This window comes from Diabrotica undecimpunctata, chromosome 8 (assembly GCF_040954645.1).
Source record: "Diabrotica undecimpunctata isolate CICGRU chromosome 8, icDiaUnde3, whole genome shotgun sequence".
NCBI lineage: Eukaryota > Metazoa > Arthropoda > Insecta > Coleoptera > Chrysomelidae > Diabrotica > Diabrotica undecimpunctata.
This window is the reverse complement of record NC_092810.1, coordinates 37,787,183-37,803,609: the sequence shown is the minus strand read 5'-3', so window position 1 is coordinate 37,803,609 and position 16,427 is coordinate 37,787,183. Positions and strand designations below refer to the sequence as shown.

Genomic DNA, 16,427 nt, shown 5'->3' with positions numbered 1-16,427 from the left:
TATTAAATTAGGAAAATGGACGTTTAAATTAGGATATTAGGATGGGATATTAGGATATACATTAGGATAATATATGGACGTTGGATCATGGAGATTAGTCTAAATGTTCAAGTAAGTATTTATCTATTTACAAATTATTTTTGTTATATTCATCTTCTGCACATTTCTTTAAATAATAGTATGTATGTCTAAAGTGTTGGAAGGGGGGCGGCAAATATTAAGTTGCACACGGGCGGCCAATACCTTAGCGGCGGCCCTGAGCTTGGTTCATAGTTTCTTTTATTAAGTTAATATATCTGCTGTCTATTCTACAATTTTGCATTGCGTTTATTACGGCCGTGTGTTCTATGGTATCGAAAGCTTTTTCGTAGTCTACAAATGCTAGGAAAACTGGAAACTTGTATTCGTTATGAAGTAAGTCAAGTCAAGCCTTCAAGTCAATGAATATGTTATATGCTTTAAATACAACCCCAACAACAATAGCTAACGCCCCTTGGTATGTGAGCAATGACCTAGGATCACCAACCGTAAAAGAAGTCATATCACTTCACGCCAGCAAGGCTAAAATTCTTAATTCAACTCATCACATCCAAATTATCAGGGAATTATATCAGCCACCAATGGAGGAACGAAGACTGAAGAAGACTTGGCCAGAAGACCTGATTACATAGGTGAAAATGGAGAACTATCCCTGGACGGTACCCAAATCAAGTTAATATTGTCATCATACTTACTAATTACTCAATGTACTGTTTATGAGTAAATTTTAAATATGCATTTAAAAATAAAAAAAATGTTAAATTAGGAGATCTTTGCGAACAAATTAAAACACTATAAAAACTATAAATATTTATTAAAAAAATAATTGTTTCTATTTAAGTGCACTTTTCCTTAATTCCTCCTCTGCCTTCCAAAAATCTTCCCGATCTTTGAACAGCTGTAACGTCGTTTCGCTAAGTACGTCTTCTGATTCTAGATCCCCTGCAAGCTCTTTGGGTAAACATTTCTTTGGAAACAGTTCCTCTGGATTCCACCCTGCTGAATGTATGTGCAGCTAAAATGTTAAGAACTAACGTATTATGATTTAAAGGAAAAAGTAAAAATCCGAAGATTTCTACTACTTATTCGAAACCAAAATTCAGATTCCCACATAAACATGTTCAATGCCGATAAGAATGTTAAGAGTATCGAAAAAACCGGTACTAGTGTATTACTAATAGGGACATAAAAACCAATAAAAATTAAATTTATTCCGCCAGAGGTCAGATACTTTGTTTTCAATCGCGAATTAAGGTTGAGTTTACCGAAAGTACAAACTGATTATAGCCGCAAATGTCAAACATGGAACAAAAAATTTCGGTACAGCGGTGTTGGCATGTTTTTATAATGTAGATGCTGTATGCTTCAAATATAAAAAGATAAAGGTTTAGAAAAGTACATTTTGTTTATATTATGTTATGAATTCTGCAATTTTTGATTTATATAAAACAACAATGAGTAACTACTTGTTTCTTTGGAGATTAATTGCAGTTAATTATTAGAAATTTTTTTAGCAATTACCCTTTGATAGATTAAGGGATAGATTTGGCAATCGTCAAATCAGCAGTTGCCAGATTACAACAGATGCTTGCAATTAATCTCGAAAGAGACAAATATTTACTCGTTATTGCTTCATATAAATTAAAAATTGCAGAATTCATAAAACAGTATAATCAAAATGTACTTTTTAAAAGCTTTATCTCTTTATATTTGAAACATACAACATATGCGTTATAAAAACATGCCAACACTGTCAAACCAAAATATTTTTGATATTTGCGGCTATATTCAGCTTGTACTTTCGGTAAACTCAACCTATACAGTATAGATAAAAGTTTATGGTCGGTATGGACATTACGTGAGATTTTTGTTCTTCCCAAATCTTTACGAAGTTTTTGCCCTCTTTTACCGAAAGAATCCCATACTAGGTGTTTGCTAGATTTCGAAGTACCTGGAGATGATTTCGGCGATAGCGGGGAGTTTCTTGAAGTAGAGGTGGATGCCGCTGATAAAGAACGATATTTTCCACCTTCGTTTACTGTTTTATCGCACAACAGATTCTCCAAACTTCCCCTAGCACGTGACAGATTTGAATCTGCTATATTTACCACGGGTTCACTATCATCTTCACCATATTCCTGCTTTCTTATTGCTGCATCCATTCCTGTCGTTCCATTTATATATTTATCCCTGTTACTCCAAGATCTGACTTTGCTGACGATTTTATTTTTGATACTTTTGGTGGTTTTTAATTTGTTTTCCGATTGGGTGCTTTTAAATTTCGTTAACTGTTTCTCTTCTATTTTAATAGGCTTTACTATAAGACTATGTGAACCTAAATCTGAAGGCACACTGGATGGAGTGTTGGACATTTTAAAATAATTTTGAAAAGTGTCACAAAAGCTAATTGTCAAAAGTTGGATATGTTTAAAATGGGCTTGGTATATCACTCATTACGTGAGATGGAGTGAGAAATACCTGTTTAAAAAGGGAGGGGTATATTAGGTCCGCCCTTTAAATCGCCAAACTTGCATGAGTGGAAATATTGAAAAAGGTGAAGTTCAACGTTGCCAAACTTATTGGTTTTATTTGACCTGTTGTCTTTTTAACATTTGAACAATGTTCTAAGATAATCAAATTTGGGCGAAATGGATTTAAATGACAGCTTACTGTTTTTACCAATCGACTCTAGATATAGTTGAATATCAGCAGAGGAAGGTTCAAAATCAGGGTTTCGAAGATATCCCAGAAATCTCCTTGAACGAAATTTACAAGGCTCTAAAAAAGATGAAGAATAACAAAGCTCAGGGGGAGGACGGTGTCGTCACGGAAGCGATAAAGATAGGAGGCTCAGTACTGATAGCCAAAATTCAAAACTTCTTTAATCTATGCCTATGGAATTAAAATATCCCAACAAAGTGGAATAATTCAATAACTGTACTCTTACACAAGAAGGGAGATATAGCAGACCTGGAAAGATACAGACCAATCAGTCTCCTTAACGATCTTTATAAATTATACACCCGAATAATAACGAACAGATTAGAGACAAAGCTGGATTTTTACCAACCTCGGGAACAAGCAGGTTTCCGTCCTAATTACGGCACAAACGATCACCTGCACTGCCTAAAAACCCTGATAGAAAAAACTAACGAATATAACCGTCCCTTGGAATTGATATTTGTAGACTTTAAAGGCGTTTGATACAGTGGAACTACCGTCCATCTTAAGAGCACTACAAAATTGCACGGTCGACCACAGATATTGTAATATAGTTAAAAATATATATGAAAATGCCACAACAACCATAAGTCTACATTCAGCAACTAATAAAATAAAGATAAAAAGGGAAGTCAGGCAAGGTGATACCATGTCACCAAAGCTGTTCATTACCGTTCTTGAGTATGCATTTAAAAGACTAACATGGCAACAGAAAGGAATATCCATCGATGGAGAAAGATTAAACCATCTACGTTTTGCGGACGATATCGTGCTTCTGTCAGATAATCTGGGAGAGATCAAAGACATGCTCCAATAACTGAATGACATACTACAAGAAACTGGGCTGGAGATAAATTTCGAGAAAACCAAAATGATGACCAATATGGTTCCCAGCGAAGAGATACAGATCAATAACAACAAGGTAGAATTAATCGATAAATACACATACTTGGATCATGAAATTAGAATCACCAGAGACAACCAAACCTGCGAGCTAAATAGACGAATCACGTTGGGATGGGCGGCATATGGAAGGATGAGAGACATTTTTAAAACAAATACCCCAATTTACCTGAAAAGGAAGGCATTTAACCAATCCATCTTACCAGTCTTGACCTACGGAGCAGAGACCCTAACTTTAACGAAAGCTACTGCCGAAGAACTAAGGGGAAAAACAAAGGCGAATGGAGAGATCAATGCTGGGCCTGACCTTGAAAGATCGCCTGAGAAATGAGGAGATACGCCGACGAACTGGCGTAGACGATATTATACTGCGAATCAATAAACAAAAGTGGAGGTGGGCTGGACATGTTGCTAGAATGGAATACGGAAGATGGACGAAGAGATTATTGGAGTGGAGACCAAGAGCCGACAAGCGAAGTCGAGGCAGACCACCCACCCGATGGACCGACGACATAAGGAGAATAGAAACAAACTGGATTGCAGCAGCTAGAGATAGAGAGAATTGGAAACGTTTGGAGGAGGCCTATATCCAACAATGGATGTGAAAATGGGACTGGATGATGATGATAATTACTGTTTTTTATTGGGAATATGCCACAATTTTACTTTACAATAAGTGTAATATAACATTTTGATTTCCACTTCGGAAATCGTTTTATATAAATAAAATTTATTGATGTTTCGTATTTTAAGTACGTTTCAGAATTAAAAATCTAAACGTCAAAATAAGCTTATTTTAAAGTCGCATTGTGCCTTATTTCCAATAAAAATAATAAACTGCATATAACGCCACAATAAAAAAACTTCATACAAAATGATTTGGCAACGTCTCATGTCACGTGGTCAAAGCACCGAATCAAAGTAGGGAAACAGGTAACGAAAGAGTAGAGGTGGGTCGTTGACGTTTTTATCGTTAAGAGCGTAGGCGCAAAATTTCGGGCCAATGCTTTTTAAATGCATTCTGTTTTTTTTCGAATCTCAATAAATTTTTGAAAAATTTAAACCCAGAATGAAAGAATACATTTTTACCGAGGGCCGAAAGTCTCTGAAAACTTCTATAATGTTTATTTTAATAAGTTACGAGGATAAAAAAAGAGAAAATTTAGTGTGATTTTGAATTTCAAATATCTCATTCAAAATTTTTTTTTGTTTATTCTAAGGGACTTTCGGCCCTGGGTAATAATTTAATCTTTCATTCTGCGTTTAAATTTTTCAAAAATATTTGTTAGTTTTCTCAGGATTCGAAAAAAATGAATGCATTTAAAAAGCATTGGCCCGAAATTTTGCGCCTACGCTCTTAACACAACTAAACTGATTTTCGTAAGCAATAACTATGATTGATTAACAGTAGTTTCAAGTAAGAGAGTACCTACATAAACAAACATAATGGCTATTATCGTTTATGTATATATTTATTGAAGTGAAAGAAACTAATGAAGGATGTATTTATTATAACTTGAAAAATAAACTAAACAATACAAATAGTAAATCGTACTTACATTTACATTACACGTTATTATTAAATCGCGAATCGTCTAAATTGACATCTAAAAACATAAGTTTTTCTACTTTACTTCTTGTTAACCGTGTTCTTTTATTTAAAATTAAATCAGATTTTGAACATGTGTTCACATTTTAAATACTTTAGTGGTAGTTTTAGTGGTTAAGTTAGGATATACATGGCGATGGTTTTTCCACCATTGTAATGGACTCTCGATACAGGTGTACGTTTAGATGAGTCATGTCCAATTAATTGATCAAAAATACACCATGGACTTAAGTCATCTTTATCGGTTTCCTTTTCTTGTACTGGTTGATTTTCAATAGTACAATCTTCTTTTTCTTTTTTTATAGAAATAACCAGCTTCTTAACTCTTTCTTTTGTTTTTTTACCTGCATTTTTATCAGAAAATCCCTGCACTTTAAATCGTGAATCCATAAATGTACATAATGACAATGTGCCACTTTGTTATATCCCTCTAAATCTTTTTGCTAAACCATATTAGTAATTGTACTACGTCGGTTACTATGGATGTAAGGTTGCCGTTTGCTAAAATTTTATTGCAAGATTCTTGCAGGCAGCGTACCATAACTATCACTGAACTACCCTTCAAGTATTTTTGGCCACTCATTGTACTTGTTATTTCTTTAAAAGGCCGTAAAATTTGGGAAAGTTGAGAACAAATAATCCAGTCTTCATTATTTAGATTTGGTCCAAGTCTAAGTCTGTAATAACTAATACAAATGTGGAACGGATTGCCTCCTCTAACTCGGTCATTCTTTTTAACATGTAATAGTTGAAGTTCTACCTAGTTTCCACGTCTTGGATTGGCCGTTTGTGATCTTTGTGATGTTGTAATTGATACTTTAAAAAGCCTTTCTAAAGATAAGGTACTTTTTTTTAAAATGTGTTTTTTGCCGAATTGTCGAAAAAAAACACTTTTTATTTTATCTATTTGTACACGACAGCATTTGAGTGCGTCCTCCACCAATAAATTTAACGTATGAGCAAAACAATTTAAATGTTTTCATTCCAAAACATCTTTAATAGCTTTGATCATATTTGAGGCATTATCAGTTAGTACAAAATTTACTTTTCGTTTTAGACCCAACTGATTAATAATTTCACTAATTTCAAAAGCGATGTTTTCTGAATTATGGTTTCCAGAAAAATGGCAGCAGCCTAATAAAACCGTTTTAAATTCTAAATTTTCGGTTACATATTGTCCTGTTAATGCGATGTAACTCTCAGTTACTCCATATGTCCAGAGGTCAGTAGTAATACAGATATTTTCTACTTTATTAACAACTTGTGATAATTTGCTCAGTTTTGATATAACATTCCTGAAGTAATGAACCTGACGTAATGAACAAGCTTTTCTTGTTGGCGGTTTATATCCAGGAATCCACCCTGCAAACTTTTTAAAAGCTCGTTCTTCAACTATGGAAAACGGATGAAACGAGTCTTTACATAGGTTTAGTAAATCCATATCTATTTGTTTTTTTTTTTGTTCTAAACTAATATTTTTACTAATGGAAGTATCTATGACCTTTTTGACGCTTGGGCGGCGGTGGCAGTATGTCAGTACTTGTAGTAGAAGTAGTCGAAACGGACAGAAATGCGTCAGAAGTTTCAATTATTGCAATATTCAGAAAGTGGACCATAAAAGCTGCATCTTCTACAAATGTGCATTTTTTGAAAATAAAATTATTATTCTTATACTAGGTCAATAATTTTGACTAAGAAAAATAATTCTTAATTGAATATTTACAATAAATAAATCCTTTGACGAATTATCAATAAAGATTTGAAATCGAAAATGCAGATCAATCGTACATCGAAACTCATTCATTAATCAGAATACCTAGTTATAAAAGACAAAAGAAAGAGTTAAGAAGCTGGTTACTTCTATAAAAAAAGAAAAAGAAGATTGTACTAGTGAAAATCAACCAGTACAAGAAAAAAACTGATAAAGATGACTTAAGTCCATGGTGTATTTTTGATGAATTAATTGGACATGACTCATCTAAACATTAACCTGTATCGAGAGATATAAAAGAAGTCGGCATGTATTTGTCTGATGATATTACCCACAAAAAATTTCGAACGGAGATTGGAACTGTCCATTACAGTGGTGTATATCCTAACTTAACCACTATATTTATAAAATATTGTAGTATTCTAACAAAATCTGTTCCTTTTGAACACACGTTCAAAACCTGGTTTAATTTTAAATAAAAAAATAACACGGTTAACAAGAAAAGTGGAAAAACTTATGTTTTCAAATGTCAATTTAGACGATTCGCAATTTAATATTGTGTAATGTAAATTTAAGTACTATTTGTATTGTTTAATTTATTTTTTAAGTTATAATAAATATATCCTTCGTTAGTTTCTTTCAATATAATAGCCAATATGTTTGTTTGTGTACTCGCTTATTTGAAACTACTGGTAAACAATCAACTAGGTACAGTTTACGAAAAACGGTTCCGATAAAAATGTCAATGTCATATATATATATATATATATATATATATATATATATATATATATATATATATATATATATATATATATGTCAAACAGTATTTTCAACCTTGACTAATCATTTAAGTCATTTGAGAATGTATTCACACATAAGGCCGATGACTCAACAGTTGAGTCATCTAACTAAACCAATATTACAATCTAAATTTAGACATAAACAACATACATCATTTATATAAACTTATATTGCATAATAAACAACAACAAATTTAAAAAACCATGAAAAATGTTTGAATTAATAGTATAAAATAGTCTGAAGCAGTCTCCAAGGCAAAACCCAGGCTTATCAGGACACAAAGCCTCAACTTCTGATAGTAAAATCTTTATAATTTGATACCGAAAATCGTAATATGATAGATTTTTGTTAATACAGTGTTTGTTGAATAAATGGAAACTATTTAGTAACAACGTTGACATATGAATGCCAAGTTTTTTGTACGATCTAATCGTTTTCTGTATAATATGACATCTGATCTTTACGATCAATCTCTGATATGTATTTGTTATACTGCGCAATAGCATCGAACTTTTTGATCATCTGTCTTCTCTTTTTCTGTAGACTAATCATTTCACCGCTAAATTCTGTGGAAATAAAATATATTTCTCTCTTATCAAGCCACTTTCCTATTGCGACTCCATCAGCATATTTAGTTATAACTCCCCCTTTGGTAATTTTTGTGTTTATAACTTCTGACGGGTTTCCATTTCTATTTAATCTTAACGTTCCTGTTCCTGTAAGTTTTTTTTTATCAAAAGTTATTTACTGAGAACAAGGCTGTTGTGATAATTGTCCATAAACAATTGAATGCCCTTGATCAAAATAATTTCCCATCAATGAAAATACTACATGAGCGACATGCCCCATGTTTGCCTGCATATCTTTCTCGGCTCAACTGTATATTCTTAATTTTAATGTAAGTCCATCTGGTTCAGTTAATAGATACAGTTTTATTCCAAATTTATGTTGCGTGTTCTTGATATACTGTCTAAATGCTAAGCGCCTTCTCCAAAGAACCATTGACTTGTCTAAGGAAAGCTGTTTATTTGGATAATAAATTTGGTCAATTCGTTCGTTAAACAAAATCCTGTAGCCATCTAATCTTATTCAGGCGATCGTTAAAACCTGGCTGGCTTACTTGTGGTGTTGGCGAAAAATGTAAACATCTTAAGATTGTAAGAAAATGATTTCTACTCATAGATTGTTTAAAACATGGAAGACTGTATAAGTTATCTATTTTCCAATAATCTGGAATACGATTAAATTGAATATTGCCCATGTGTAACCATAAAACCAAAAATACTTTTAGTGATGAAACAGTTAACGGTTTCCAGGTAGTTATTCTGGAGTTCTCTTTTGTTTTTTAGCTCAAAAACAAATTTTCAGCGTACGTATTGGTTGCCACCACTATATGTTCAAAAAAGTCATCAGTAAAGAATAATTGGAAAAAGTCATACGGGTTACCTATAAGTAAACTTGTTTTTAGCCCAGGATTACCAGAAAATTGAAAATTATTAAAATTTGGTAAATCACTCCACAACAGCACATTATTTATGTTACGTATATTTGCATTTGAACGAGCATGTGAATCATTAAGATTTTTTAAATTAGTTTCATCTACGGGACTCATAGTCACTCCCACTTTCTGAAAATAGTTCGATATCACTATCACATGAATTTAGCAATTCTTGAACTGTTGTTCAGATAAATTACATAGATTTATAGGTTTTTTATAGTTCTTCCGATTCGTGCACTTTTAGGTCTAGATGGTCCTGTAATTTCACCGTCCATATTGAATGCACAAACTATTTGAAGACCAGAACTGTAAATATCTTTTACAAATATCTAGCAATAGGCCGAAATAAAATACATAACACTTCTTGAAGGCCTAAGCTATACTGAATCAATTATGTCACGTCATTTTACGGTGCACTTGACCCAAGAGTTGAGTTGAGTCATCGGCCTGTAAGTAGAAACTCTTGAGTTGAGTCATGACGATTTAATCGGCAGTCAACGAGTTAATATTGTATGATACTTGGAAACATACATATATAAACGCAATAAGAAGCCCATTATTCTATCCATATATACGATGGTAGAACATCGACTAGGGTTAGTTTATTTGGATCAAAATATGCCTTAATAACAGGTTGTTGTGAAAAAGGTCTTACTGTTATAGTTAAATTTTTTCGCTATTGCTAAACTTAACTGTATTTTGTATTTATATATTGTTAATCAAATTTGTACAAAGGCTAAGCTTTGGATCATAAAATAAATACTTTAACTGATAATGAAGTTAAGTCCAACATTTCTTCTGTCAAACTATTTAGTGCCGATATACGAAAATCCTTGTTTTTTTCTATCGCATTGGAACATTGTAAAAGAGATGAAAAGATTAAAAATTGATATATTGGGAATTAGTGAAACACACTGGCAAAACTCTGGACAATACGATTTACTTGGATATAAAGTTTACTATGCTGGAAACGACACAACACATCACAGAAAAGGCACCGCAATAATAGTTGCCCCACGTATTAATTCGGCAGTAAAATCTTTCACTCCCCATTCAGATAGAATAATGCTTTTACAAATTCAAGCAACACCGGTGGATATTAACATATTACAGGTATACGCGCCAACGGCAGATAAAGATAAGGCAACCAGCGAAGAATTCTATGAACAACTGGGAAGCCTGATGAAAATGACAAAAAAACATGAAGTAACAATAGTGATGGGAGATTTTAACGCAAAGATTGGCAGAGGCAAGGTGAATGAGATCGTGGGTAACTTCGGCCTAGGAGAGAGAAACGATAGAGGTGATAGACTTATATGCTTCTGCCAGGAATATAACCTGCTGTTAAGTAATACACTCTTCAAGCTCCCCAAACGTCGACTTTACACATGAAAATCCCCCGCTGACTCACCTGACAACATCATAAGGAATCAGATAGATTATATAGCAGTACCAACAAGATATAAAAACATGATAAAATCATCAAAAACGTACCCAGGTCCTACGGACAACAATCTGTTGGTATGCAGAATGGTCATGAGAGTAAAACGGCTCGAGAAAAGATCTAATTTAAACACAATTGATATTAAGAAACGCACTAACCCAGAAACCGAAATAAAAGTACGAGAACACGTCGGACATAAAAGAGAGATGGGATAAATCGAGGGAAGCAATCCAAACAACATGCGCGACTCTATTAAAACGTGACAGACGGAAGAAGAAAGAATGGATGTCTGATGAGATAATGGATATGATGGATGAAAGACGTAAATTCAAGAATAAAAATGCAGAAAAATACCAGCAGATCCACAAAATCATAAGAACGAAAATTCGAGAAGCCAAAGAAAAATCGTTTTCCAACGAATGCAGGGAAATAGAACAATACGAACGAAAATACGACAGTTACAATATGCACAAAAAAATAAAATCAATGGCAAACAAGAGGAAATTCAATAAGTCACCCAACAGCATAAAAGATGGCGATGGAAATTTTATCTCGGAGCCATCAACGATCTTAGAAACATGGAAATCATACATAGAAAAATTATTTGCATCTGACAGAACTGATGATCACCTATATGGGGAAGGAGAAACAGGACCTTCAATCCTTAAATCGGAGATAGAAGATGCCATTGCAACACTAAAAAATAATAAGTCAGCAGGTCCGGACAATGTACCCTGCGAAATATTAAAGATCCTATGTAAATCAGACAAACAGTTCCTTGATAATCTAGTTGAACTTTTTAACAACATATATAATAGCGGTAAAATCCCGGAGAACTGGATGCAGTCAACATTTATTGTATGGAAAATTCAAATTAGGGCATAAAAATAAACGGCGAGTTAACGAACAATATAAGATATGCCGACGACACGGTGATCCTTGCCAGTACCATAGACGAATTACAGCAGGTAATGGAAAGAGTTTATTCAGTTAGTGAGGAATACGGCCTGAGCCTCAACTTCAAGAAGACAAAGTGGATGCTGATAAGCAGGAAGCGACAGCCTGCTCGACAGTTACGGATAAGTAATTGACCATGTAGAATCTTATGTGTACCTTGGCACCAACGTAAATGCAAAATGGGAACAGGCCACAGAAATTAAGGCGAGAATAGAACGAGCTAAAGCAGCATTTAGCAATATGAAAAGCTCCTCATAAGCAGGGATTTGTCTCTTCTCCTAAAACTACGTCTAGTTAAATGCTACATTTTTCCGATCTTACTGTATGGTGTGGAGGCCTGGACGCTGACGGAGACGCTCACGAGAAAACTAGAAGCATTCGAAATGTAGGTGTACCGGCGCATTCTTCGTATATCCTGGACCGAACATGTCACCAACATAAAGGTAATCCAAAGAATCGGAAAGGAGAAAGAAATCGTGAATACAATTAAACAAAGAAAGCTTAAATATCTAGGCCACATATTGAGACACGATAAGTACCGTCCACTGCAATTGATTGTCCAGGGAAAAATAGACAGTAAGCGAGGGCCAGGCAGGAGAAGACACTCGTGGCTCCAAAATCTGAGGAAGTGGTTCGAGCTCACATCGGTCGAACTATTCAGAAGCGCCGCAAACAAGATCAGAATTGCCATGTTAATAGCCAACGTTCGCAACGGACAGGACACTTGAAGAAGAAGAATTGGAACATTAAAAGAGCTGTGCTATCGTTTCATTTAATATGTTCTATATATCAAAGTCAAACATCTTTTACCTTCTTATGACCTATACTTACCCTGTTTATAACGTCTGGATTAATAAACGCCTTAAGAATATTCATCATTTGATCCAAGAAATAATTTCCGTTCATGAAATGCATTCCTTTGAACTGAGTTGGTACTCCTTCTCCAAGATATGTGAAATATTTCTTTAACGAGATTGGATTTAATTTGAACACGTGAAAAAACCCCAACTAAAACAAACAAACAAAAAAAGGATAATTGCATAATCCAATACCTGACGTAACCACTAAAAGCAGGTTTATAATGCAGATGACTTGGTTGTTTACAAAAAAAGGCAAAATACCAGTTTGACTTTTTAATTTTTTAAAGTTTTCTACAAAAACTCGAATGGTGGCCCCGTGATAAATGTTTCTAATTATTGGTTTTAAAATCAGAAAGCATAGTGTTCAGGTTACAATTTCAATCAAGTTTGAAATTAGTAGGTACGGATTACGCGATACTTTATCTAATGAGAACATGTTCAATTAATTACTGTTGATCTGATTATTCTACTATGTAAGTAATAACGGATATGCTACATCAGAAATGCTCAAAGCCACAGAAAAAACCGTTTCCAAAAAACCAAATTTCCACTTAGTTTGATCGCTTCGATCACTACGTCGTCATCGCCAGGGGATTTGTTATTTTTCATTTCTAAAAGTGCCGTTTTGATTTTGTATGGAGTTATTTTTTGCATTAATTCTGATCCCTGGTTTTGTGTTTTTTAAACAGAGGCTGATCTTGTCTTTCGTCGGTGCTCTTATACATTTCACCATAAAAGGATTTTGTAAATATTTTTGTTGCCTATGTTGTTCGTATTTTGCCTGCTAAACTTTTGTTTTCTTGAACTCTTTTAGTTATTTCTCTTGTATCGTTTTCTCTTACGTCTTTTCGGATTGACCGGTGGATATACCTGGACCTTTTCATCATTTTTAAAAAATGCATTAATTGCCAAATATGGAAATTCACAATTTAAAAACTATACGACCTTAAATGTTGACCAAACATTCTTCTTCTATCCTATTGACTATAGCGATGTAGCCGAGGCTGTTTCATCCTTAAAAAATGTAAATTCAGTGGGTATTGATTGCATTTCCACAAAGCTAGTTAAACATATGAGCGTGTACATTATTCAACCGTTAACTGATTTAATAAATAAATCTGTAGAGATGGGTATTTTTCCCACTGATTTGAAAATTGGTATCGTTTCCCCAATATTTAAAAAAGGAAACAAAACTATGTTAGAAAATTATAGACCAATTACCGTACCAACTGTCTTGTGTAAGGTTATTGAAAAATGCATTCATAAAAGGATGTTGTCATTTCTTAGTAAATATAACATAATAAGTTCATATCAAAATGGGTTTCTTCCAGGTAAATCAACCGAGAGTGCATCAACAACATTTTTTAAATTCATTTATTGTTCATTAGATCAAAAGAAATTTGTTGGAGCCCTCTTTTTTGATTTAACTAAAGCTTTTGACTCTATAAATTTAAATGTAGCAATTTGTAAACTAACAAAGTCGGTCATTATCAATCAGACTTGTATGACGTTGATCTTGGCGTTCCACAAGGATCAATATTGGGTCCTTTGTTATTTCTTTGTTATATCAATGATATGCCTAAATATATGAGTACGGAAAATATTTTTTTGTATGCTAATGACACGACTTTGGTGGCATCTGCAGAAAATGCTGAGGAATTGAGGTTAAAACTCAATACCTTAGCCCATGAGTTTACGTCTTGGTGCGAAAAAAACTCCTTAATAGTAAATTCGAGTAAAACAGTATGTATGCAATTTTATATAAAAACTCCAATAAAGGAAAATTTCTCTGTCAAAGTCGACAATGATTTTATCACTTTATCTGACACTACAAAGTTTTTAGGACTACATCTAAACAGTAATATGAGCTGGGAGGTACATATTAATCATGTACGTTCGAAAATTAATTCTGGATACTATGCTCTTTTGCAACTCAAATACTTATTTACAACGAAACAGATACTTAATGTTTATTACGCTATCATCTATTCACATTTGTCATATAATATTGTTCTATGGGGCAGTGCAACAAATGTCTCGAAAGTTTTTATAGCCCAAAAGCGCATAATTAGCTTGATTTTTAATTTACCATATAGACATACGTGTAGAGAGCATTTTAGAAAATATCAAATACTCACTGTTCCCTCAATTTTTATATACAGAAGTTTTCTGTATACAAAAGCTAATATTAATAGATTGAAATCAAATTCAGATGTACACAATTATCGTACCAGAAAAAAAGATTTCTTTAGGACTCCTAAACATTACACTTCTATGTTTGAAAAAAACCCTGATTATAGCGGCGTAAGGTTTTTTAATCAGCTCCCATCCAAATTAAAAAGTGAAGCAGATGATGATAGGGCATTTAAGAATAAATTGAAGACTTATCTCATCGAGTCATGTTTTTATAGTGTCTCGGAATTTATGTCTTAGATAATATGTTGTATGTTGTTTCTATATTTATGTGTATGTTTATATTGTATAGGTAGTCTTTAAAGTTTCTTTTTACTTTGACATGTCCTATATTATGTAAATAATCTGCAAGGATGAATAAAGTTTTGTTTTATTTATTATATATTTATTTAATTTCTTCATTGTTGTATAGTTTGAGCCGTATTTTTCCGTCAGCTGTCTTCTTTTACCTATTAGCTCTTTTTTATGTCGGCTTAGTTTTTCTTTATGGGTCAGGACGGTCGGGTAGCACTCTCTTTCCGTTTCTTTTAGAGCCTTCTTTATGCCGTATGGCCATAAGCCATCATTTGCTTGACCTACATCTTCTACTTCATCTTGCAAGTCTTGTATATGTCTGGTTAGTCGTTGTTTTTTTTTTTGGGAGAATTGATTTCTTTTTTCTTGTTTTTAGGATCATCTTTGTTCTTTCCAATTTGACATTTAATGGTATCTTAGCTCAGATTAATCTGTGTTCGTTTCCTATTGAAAATTTGTTGAGTACTTCGATGTCTTTGATTATTTCTTTTCTGTTTGTTATGATATAATCTATTTTACTTTTGTCACAGCTATCTCGGATGATCCATGTCCATTAACGCTGAGGTTTTTTATCGAAAAAAGAGATCATCATGGGTAAATTTTCCTGGTGTAAGAAGTTCAGCAATCTTTGCCCTCGTACATTTCTTCGCCACATCCATACTTACCTATTGCTACTTCTGCATCATCTTCTTTAAACCCCATTTTCGTATTAAAGTCGCACATAATTATTGTGTAATATGCTGCTGTGCATATACAATTTTTAAATTTTTTTGATCTGAGTAGTCGTTAGAGCATATGTCTGGATTACCTTTAGGATATATCTTGCAATTAGTTTAAATATGAGATATACAATCCTGGGGCTTATGCTGATAATTTCAACGATATTTTTTGTGTGCTTTCTATGTATAATGAATCTTACTCCACCATTTGAAGTGTCTTCTTCACCTCTAAAATGAAATACTTGTCATGATTTAAGAGTAATTTGGGCTTCTCCTTTTCGTCTTATTTCGTTGAGGCTGATTGGAGAAATCACCGGCGTTTGAGGTGGAATTATGTGTGATTCCACGTGCTTTTAATCTTCAACTAACTTATACCGCCGGTATTCTTTGGGTTTTTATGTGGACTGTATTATTTTAATTGTCTATGGTAAGTAAAGAATACTAGTAACTTACAACTAACTTTTATTTCTTTACGTATTATAGGTAACACAACCTAGTGGGTACTATATGTGACAATATACGTGGTTACACAAATTTATTAGTTTCACAATCGCGGAGACAAATTTTCTTATTGCTAAACACTTGAGAGAGAGACACGCTCTGAGAATCAAATCACAAATTTTGTTATTACAGCACCATGTTTCTTCCGCGAGAATTTCTAACAGACAGCAGAGG

General features: G+C 33.5%; 1 protein-coding gene across 2 annotated transcripts in view; it reads right to left on the bottom strand.

The window, feature by feature from the left end:
- Positions 1–836: 836 nt before the first annotated feature.
- LOC140448372 (alpha-tocopherol transfer protein-like) overlaps positions 837–16,427 on the bottom strand; it is a 44,152-nt gene continuing 28,561 nt past the window's right edge. For both annotated transcript variants that reach the window (XM_072541461.1, XM_072541460.1), the window contains exons 4-5: positions 12,518–12,694; positions 837–1,054 (exon numbers count right to left, since the gene is read on the bottom strand). In XM_072541461.1, the coding sequence (XP_072397562.1) occupies positions 872–1,054; positions 12,518–12,694 (360 nt within the window). In that variant the 3' untranslated portion in view covers positions 837–871. The remainder of the gene's footprint in view (positions 1,055–12,517; positions 12,695–16,427) is intronic.